Source organism: Cucurbita pepo, chromosome 11 (assembly GCF_057944985.1).
Source record: "Cucurbita pepo subsp. pepo isolate OVF chromosome 11, ASM5794498v1, whole genome shotgun sequence".
Classification (NCBI taxonomy): domain Eukaryota; kingdom Viridiplantae; phylum Streptophyta; class Magnoliopsida; order Cucurbitales; family Cucurbitaceae; genus Cucurbita; species Cucurbita pepo.
Window position 1 is genome coordinate 123268 of NC_141808.1, and position 8467 is coordinate 131734.

At 41.1% G+C, this 8467-nt stretch overlaps 2 protein-coding genes across 2 annotated transcripts; both read left to right on the plus strand.

Annotated features, from left to right (window-relative positions):
* The first annotated feature begins 910 nt into the window (after nt 1-910).
* On the plus strand, nt 911-4836 carry LOC111806039 (protein CLAVATA3 INSENSITIVE RECEPTOR KINASE 1). Its single transcript, XM_023691375.2, has 11 exons — nt 911-1637; nt 1845-1977; nt 2092-2163; nt 2296-2439; nt 2526-2597; nt 2673-2732; nt 2830-2918; nt 3009-3152; nt 3266-3607; nt 3803-4194; nt 4367-4836. The coding sequence occupies exons 1-11, from the start codon at nt 1538-1540 to the stop codon at nt 4682-4684; spliced, it is 1866 nt and encodes a 621-aa protein (XP_023547143.2). The 5' UTR covers nt 911-1537; the 3' UTR covers nt 4685-4836.
* A 665-nt stretch (nt 4837-5501) lies between these two features.
* LOC111805086 (protein trichome birefringence-like 2) lies at nt 5502-7545 on the plus strand. Its single transcript, XM_023689969.2, has 5 exons — nt 5502-6274; nt 6410-6602; nt 6693-6883; nt 6960-7118; nt 7193-7545. Exons 1-5 carry the CDS (start codon nt 5502-5504, stop codon nt 7533-7535), a joined length of 1659 nt encoding a protein of 552 aa, XP_023545737.2. The 3' UTR covers nt 7536-7545.
* Nucleotides 7546-8467: the final 922 nt, after the last annotated feature.

An 8467-nucleotide genomic window follows, 5' to 3' on the forward strand; every position in this document is an offset into this window, starting at 1 on the left:
TTTTCTCTTCTACCACTTAAATTCCAGCCTCTAAAACTCTCCTTTAAATCTCAAAAAGCTCAATATTAGAAAAGAAAAACAAAGAATCTTAGATATGATTATGAACAAGTGTTACCCGTAGTTTTTAGTGATAAGTAGATAACGTGGTTATGTCACAAGAGAGGCAAACAAACGTTGGAAAGGTGCTGACTTGAGATTTATTTTTCAAAACTAATTTGGTAGGATGGTGATAGAATGATTTGTAAAGTGTTAAAAAATAGATGAAAGGATTTGAAGATGTTTAAATTAAAATGGTAAAGATTGTGGGTCCAATTAAAAAAAAAAAAAAAAAAAAAAAAAAAAAAAAAAAAAAAAAAAAAAAAAGAGGGGGGGAAGGTGGAATATATATTAATTAATTAATTAATAGAGTTGGAATTCACAAATTGGATTTAATTAGAAAAGTTAATAAAAGACCCGCAGGCGATGAGGCTGAAAACGCCGCGGGGTTCGTGTTAGGAGTCTCGGGTACACAAATTCGGAATTTTTGTTTTTTCTTTTTTTAAATTCGGAATATTCAATCCTCCCAATGCGACAATAATACCGCATTCTATTTAATAAATCAAAGAAATTGCTCACTTTTATATTTATATTTATATATATTTTTTTGCTCATCAACTGAAAAATAATAATAATAATAATAATGATGTTAAAAAGACATGCCTCACCTAAAAATTACCCTATTCCATTCACTCTCCCTCCCTGTAGGCCATGCCCACCCACCATAGCGGTAGTGTGGGACCCTCTACCAATATTCCCTTTTTATAACTGTAACTTCAACAAAAATAATAAAATAATAATAACAATAATAAATAGAATTGAAGTTTAATGAAGGAAGGAATAAAAAAGAAAATGTTGAGAGGGACTGAACAAACGTTAGTGGAAGGCTTTGTAACAATGGAAATGGGGAAAGAAGGGGAGAGAGACCCAATGGGAGCACGTGACCCTTTTCTTTTTCGCATAGCCAAAAGGAAAAAGGCGGAGCCATGGACATCGGGCATCGGGCATCGGGCATCGGGCATCGGACACTCCCCCGTGCCCATACCCATTCTACCCACTCCCACAGTTCTTCTTTCATTCCAAATCCCTTTTCTCTAAAGCTACACCATTTTTTTTTTCTTTTCAAAAAAGCTGTAACTCCCCTTTTACATCTGTATTTGGGTCCGTCCTTGGCTGTTTCTTACGGTCTCTGTTTTCTTGTTTGTTTCTGCAGGGGTTGAGCTGAATGTGTTTTTACTGAACCAAGGTGCTTTCCTTCTCTTTTTTCTCAATCTTCATCTAAAGAAGAAGCAAGGGTATGGTTTTGGAGTCCCTGAGGAGACGGCTCAAGCACCATTCACATTCGCCCCTCTCAGATCTCTAGGATCTCACAACTTCAACTTCCCACAACACTCTCGCTTTCTCTCACCTCACTCCCATTCATTCCTCTTCTCTTTTACTATGCTCATCCTTCATACATGCCACAACATGGCCTGAGAATTTACCCAACGGAGAATTCACTATGGAACCACCTTTTCTGTTATGGAAACCGGTTTTTGTAGTTTTCGCACTCCTCCAAGTTTCTTCTGCTACGCTGTCTCCTTCTGGTGTCAACTACGAAGGTTAATCTCTCTTTGCTTCCTGTTTCCGCCTCCCTCCATCTTACATTTTATCCACTACGAACAACCCCATTTTTGTTTTGTTTTGTTTTGTTTTGTTTTGTTTTCATTCAGCAAGTTTAGTCCAGCTATTTTGTGTTTCGGAATTCAAATTTGTGAGTCAGGCGATGAACTTTACTTACATTTTCCTTCTTCTGGAAATCTGAACAGTCGTAGCTTTGATGGCCATAAAAAATGATTTCATAGATCCCCACAATGTCTTGGAGAATTGGGATTCTAATTCTGTGGATCCTTGTAGCTGGAGAATGGTCACCTGTTCTCCTGATGGATATGTTTCTGCTTTGTAAGTGTTCTTTACTCCCTTATCTCCTTTTTGCTCATTGTTTCGTAGATTTGACCTCATACTAAAAGTTCAATTTATTATTTTGGGATTATTTGTTCTTGATTTTATAAACAGGGGGCTACCGAGCCAGAGTTTGTCTGGGGTCTTATCACCGGGGATTGGAAACCTCAGTAAGTTGGAATCAGTGTAAGCTTCTCCATTCTCCTTACACGAACCCCTGGTTTATGCACTTTGATTATTCAGTTAAAGTTCTACAAAATTTCCGTATATTTTCTATCGAATGAAAATAATTCCATGTGCTATCACAAATATATGCAGGTTGCTTCAGAACAATGACATTTCAGGACCAATTCCTGCAACCATTGGTAAATTAGATAACTTGCAGACTCTTGATCTCTCCAACAATGTATTCAGTGGTTTAATACCCAGTTCCCTCGGAGACTTGAAGAAGCTTAATTATTTGTAAGTTTTGTAATCTTTCTCTTGCTTTTCATTCAGCATCCATTCTGATCTTTGTCAACTGCCCATTATGTTTTTGAGCAAGGCAGGCGACTAAATAACAACAGCCTAACTGGACCTTGCCCTGAATCTCTATCCAAAGTTGAAGGTCTCACGCTTGTGTATGTTCTTTACCTCTCCATACCACTTTTCTAGTTGGGAGAAATATATATTCACGATTTTAGTTGAACTGATAGGGACCTTTCATACAACAACTTGAGTGGCTCCTTGCCCAAAATATCAGCAAGAACATTCAAGTGAGTTATTTTCTTTATCATATCTATAAATTCATGTCATCTTAATCAAGTAAAAAAAATTTCAAAAACCTCAAGTAGTACTGTTTCTTTCGTTCAGAATTATTGGTAACCCTCTGAGCTGTGGTCCAAACAACTGTTCTGCTATCTTTCCAGAGCCCTTGTCGTTTGCTCCAGATGCTCTCGAAGGTGTGGGTCTGATGACTTCTATTTTATTTTTATTTGTTAACTCAACATATTGAAGCAGGTTTTTGATTGCTTGGGGTCTTTTTTCCTCAGGAAATTTGGGATTTGGTAAGAGCCACCGCAAGGCAATTGCTTTTGGGGCAAGTTTTAGTGCTGCTCTTATTGTATTAGTCCTTATTGGACTACTGGTCTGGTGGAGATACAGACACAACCAGCAGATCTTCTTTGATGTAAATGGTAAGTTTCTCCTTGCTCATTCATGGCATTTTGATTAAGTAGTATTTTCTTCAGCAGGAAGAGAATTTTATGACAGAAATTGTTGTTGAGTTAATGTAACATTAATGGAACAGATCAATATGACCCAGAGGTACGTTTGGGTCATTTGAGAAGGTACACATTCAAGGAACTTCGGGCAGCAACTGATCATTTCAACTCAAAGAATATCTTGGGTAGAGGTGGGTTTGGAATTGTGTTCAAGGGATGCTTAAATGATGGGACTCTGGTAGCGGTTAAAAGGTTGAAGGATTATAACACTGCCGGTGGGGAGATCCAATTTCAGACTGAAGTAGAGATGATAAGCTTAGCTGTGCACCGAAACCTTCTCAGGCTTTTTGGCTTCTGTTCTACTGAGAGTGAAAGACTGCTGGTTTACCCATTTATGCCCAATGGCAGCGTTGCATCTCGTCTAAGAGGTATGGTGCATGAAAACATATTGATACCCCTATAACACTGCTGGTGGCTATCAATTGCATCTGGCTTAACAACACAAGATATTGAATGTTCATATGGTTCCACATAGCTTGATGAGGCTGTTTACTTGGTTTTTAGAAAAGAAAAATTAAGCTGTGGGGCATTTCATAATCTTCAATCCCTTGTTTGTTTATCAGATCATATCCATGGGCAGCCGGCTCTAGATTGGGCAATGAGAAAGAGAATAGCGTTGGGCACAGCTAGAGGATTGGTGTACTTGCACGAGCAGTGTGACCCCAAAATTATCCATCGTGATGTGAAGGCCGCCAACATTCTCCTTGATGAAGACTTCGAGGCCGTGGTTGGAGACTTTGGGTTGGCCAAACTTTTGGATCACAGAGATTCTCACGTGACTACAGCGGTGCGCGGCACTGTTGGCCATATTGCTCCAGAGTACTTATCAACAGGACAATCGTCAGAAAAGACTGATGTTTTTGGGTTTGGAATCTTGCTTCTTGAGTTAATTACTGGTCAGAAGGCTCTGGATTTTGGTCGAGGAGCAAACCAGAAGGGCGTGATGCTTGATTGGGTAACTACTGCTCTAGCATCTCCTTGTTTTCATTATGTGCATGCCAACTACACTCATGATAATTCAATCTATTAGTACCAGAAACCTGCATGTTTGGCTTCTTGGGTCTTGCATTGTTTTGATTAAACAAGCCATGTGGAGTTCTTTAATTTTTCCTGTTAATATACAATAGGTGAAAAGGTTGCACCAGGAAGGAAAGCTGAATATGATGGTGGATAAGGATCTAAGAGGCAACTACGACAGAGTTGAGCTAGAGGAAATGGTCCAGGTTGCCCTGTTATGCACTCAATTCAATCCTTCTCACCGACCCAAAATGTCTGAAGTACTAAAAATGTTGGAAGGCGATGGGTTAGCTGAGAAATGGGAAGCGTCACAGCACGTCGAGACGCCAAGATACCGACTGTGTGAGAAACCCCCTCAGCTGTACTCAGATTATATAGAAGAATCTTCTTTGATCGTGGAAGCCATGGAGCTTTCAGGCCCCAGATGAGAGCCTTCATTTTCTTTCTTGTGTAATTCCCTCTTACATCATTAACTTGCAGTTGCAGAGAAACAAGTGTGGTTTCATGCTTGTGTAATTCTCTTCTGTAAAAAGGAATGAGAGAAAGAGTAATGCATGCTCCTAAGGTGGTTGTTGAGAAATTAATGTCCTAACATACGACATTGCCAGAACAAAACGACATGTCGTTTGTTAATTTGTGCACAGAATACGGCCCAGACCATATGGATGTTCAAGTGGGGCCCCATGCCCTGCCACGAACTGCATGCTCCGTCGTAATCGAAGTTAGAATGCAGAATACATGGACGTGGGATAAGATGATTGAACAAGGCGGAGGCGGAAGGGCCGGCTGTGGATACTACGATAAACATGAGCGCATGTCGGCATGCGATCCGGTCCGAAGCATCATTGTCGAAGTTACACGCGAGGACGCCGACTTGGGATTCATCGTTTCGTTTCATTATCTGCCAAAACTATTATATTATATAGATAGACCCTCGTATATCCATCCAAATAAATTATGAAACGGGTTTAATGAACAATGCTGCTCTAATTCGTTCGCATTCATCATGGTTTAGAATTGCTTATTATATATATATAATATTAAGGGGTTCGGAGTTTGATGTTTCTGCTGTCTCTGCCTCGCACTTCATCGCTGATATTTTCCCTCTTTTGCCGCTTTGTAAACCGTTAAAAAATACAAACCAACTCCCTGAAGCTCCCCCTCTCTCTGGCGTTCAGCCACCTTTATAATCCATTTTCCATCAAATCCTTCTTTCATTAAGGGTAGCCTCCACCGATTTAGGCCATGCTCCGCCGGAAGCTTGGATTCCCCGAGCAGATTTTATCGCCGAGGAGAAGACTTGTTCCTGGGTTTGGTCTTGGCATTGCCGTTCCTCTCATTGTTGTCGGCTTTCTTTGGCTCTACACTTCTTCTCATGTCAATTTCTTCTTCTCTCTTCCTAATCGCCCCACTTCCGTGGCTTCCCTCTTTTCTTCCTCGTCTCTCCCCTTTTCTGATCTAACTGCTAATTCTTCCAAGCTGGGGACCTATGATGGCGACACACCAACCCTTGTGCCTGTTCCTCCCCATATGGCGTCATTGGTTCAGCCACTTGCCAATGGGAGCTTGCAACTTAACACCCATTCGCCAAGTTGCTCCAAAATTTGGAATGCAACTTTGTCCCTTGAATCCAAAAATGTTACTGGAAATGGAACAATTTCTAGCCTAGCAAAGTTGGACACCCAGAAGATAACTGCAGATAATTTACCGAGTAACACCACGTGTTTGAACAACAATACTACTCAATACCAGAAAAAGAACAATCATTCTTCCAATGCTGAGGACAAGAGACCGTCCGAAGGTGATGGTAGGTCTCAACCAGCGGAAACATCAAATAACAGTTTTGATGAGGAATGTGATATCTTCGATGGTGGATGGGTGAGGGATGATTCGAAGCCATATTATCCTAAGGGTTCTTGCCCTTACATCGACAGGGACTTTGATTGTCATCTTAATAAGAGGCCGGACGATGGATATTTGAAATGGAAATGGCAGCCAAATGGGTGTAACATTCCAAGGTATTACTTTAACTCAATCCCCTCGTCCTTCAATTACTTGCATGTTAGGTTCAATGGTGGATGAATGAATGAAAAATTACCATGGTGTTTACAAACCTCTTTCCTAATGCCCCTTTTGAATTCTGCTGCTTTCAGTCTGAACGCAACACATTTTCTAGAGGTGTTGAGGGGAAAGAGTTTGGTGTTTGTTGGGGATTCATTGAATAGGAACATGTGGGAGTCTCTGGTGTGCATTCTTCGTCATAGTATAAGCGACAAGAAAAGAGTGTATGAGATATCTGGAAGGACAGAGTTCAAGAAGAAGGGCTTCTACGCCTTCCGGTTCGAGGCAAGATTTCCATGATCTTCCATTCCAGTCAACCCATGTTTGTCATTTTCTAATGTTTTCAACTCACCTTTCCCTTTGTTGCATCTGCAGGACTACAACTGTTCTGTGGATTTTGTTAGTTCTCCATTCCTAGTTAGGGAGTCTTCATTCAAAAGAAAGAATGGAACCATCGAGACATTAAGATTGGATCAAATGGACCCAACCACCCAAATGTATAAGGATGCCGATGTTTTGGTGTTTAATACAGGCCATTGGTGGACTCATGAAAAAACATCGAGAGGGTATGTATTATACTCATCATTTTGATTCAATCCAACCTCTTGGGGATTTGTATTGAGAATGAACATTGTGTTTTAGAGAAGACTATTACCAAGAAGGTAACCATGTGCACCCAAGGCTGAAGGTGTTGGAAGCGTTTAAGAGGGCTCTCACCACTTGGGGTCGATGGGTCGACAACAATGTTGATAGAAATCGAACTCTGGTTTTCTTCAGAGGGTATTCATATTCTCATTTCAGGTATATAAAATGCTCTCCCTTTCCTGCTTCCAATCTGGAATATTGTTAGAAATGGTTTGAATATATGTTTGCAGTGGTGGGCAATGGAACTCCGGAGGGCAATGCAGCGGTGAAACAGAACCAATATATAACAAAACACAGTTGGGGAAGTACCCTAACAAAATGAGGGCTGTGGAGTCTGTGATTCAGGAGATGAAAACGCCAGTGTGGTACTTAAACATCACCAGGCTCACTCATTATCGGAAGGATGCACACCCTTCAATTTATAGAATGATGTACAAGACAGAAGCAGAAAAACGTGCCGGTCTCCGGGTTCAAGATTGCAGCCATTGGTGCTTGCCCGGCGTACCCGATACTTGGAATGAGCTGCTTTATGCCTCCCTTTTAAGGATGGCAAACAGATATTGGAGCAACTAAGCAAGTTTTATACGGATCAAATACTGTTTAATCGTTTAGGTTGTGAGCAGCAGAATGGTACATGGCTACAACTACAGTAGAGTGATAGATTACCTGAGGCGTGCAAATGTAGAGCAACAATAATGATGTATGTATTCTATAATTCCAAATCGTTCGAAATAGAAATGGATTTTTTTTATTCATTAACTTGTAGGTCAAAAGACGACCCCATAAAGTAGACTGAGTAAGAGTCCACGCCGTTTCGTGACTTGCCGGAATGCCGGAGCAAAATCCAAAGGCCAAGCAGAGAATGAAACTAAGTAGGCAGAGGGCATGGCTGATGGGTTTAGCTCAGGGATTTGAGGAGGAAGGTGAGACATTGGCATTGTATACCCTCACCGGATCTCCACTAGCTTTTCTTCAAGGGCTGTGGTCATGGTCCATGGACCAAGCCACAGCGCGACTGCCCCTATCTGATTCAACACCTCTTAGATTAGAAAAGCTGGGGGAGAAGTCGGGTTCTCCATTGTGGGTTTAAATACAGGACCAACCTGGTACCCCATTATAATACTCCCACCCTTCCATTCCATTCCATTCCATTCGAAGCTGGATAAGCTCCAAACGATTCAAATTTGGGTGGAGCTTCCATTCCCAATTCACTAATCAAAATAATGCTCGACTCAGCTTACATTAAGACCTCTGTTCAGACCATTGGTTGGGTAGGGACAGGGGAGGGGCAGCTCTGGCTTTCACTAATATTGTGCGAATTTTAAAATTGGGATTTGGGCGTGAAGATTCTTGTTGTGGAAGAGGATCTTAATTAAGAAAAGGACAAAGAGGTCCTCCTCAGAATCGCACCCACGGCCACCGATAAATAAAGAAAAGAATTATTGGAGGCGTTTTGGGCTGGGCTGGGCCGGATTAGAGAGAAGGCATGAAAATGAAAGGGCAGG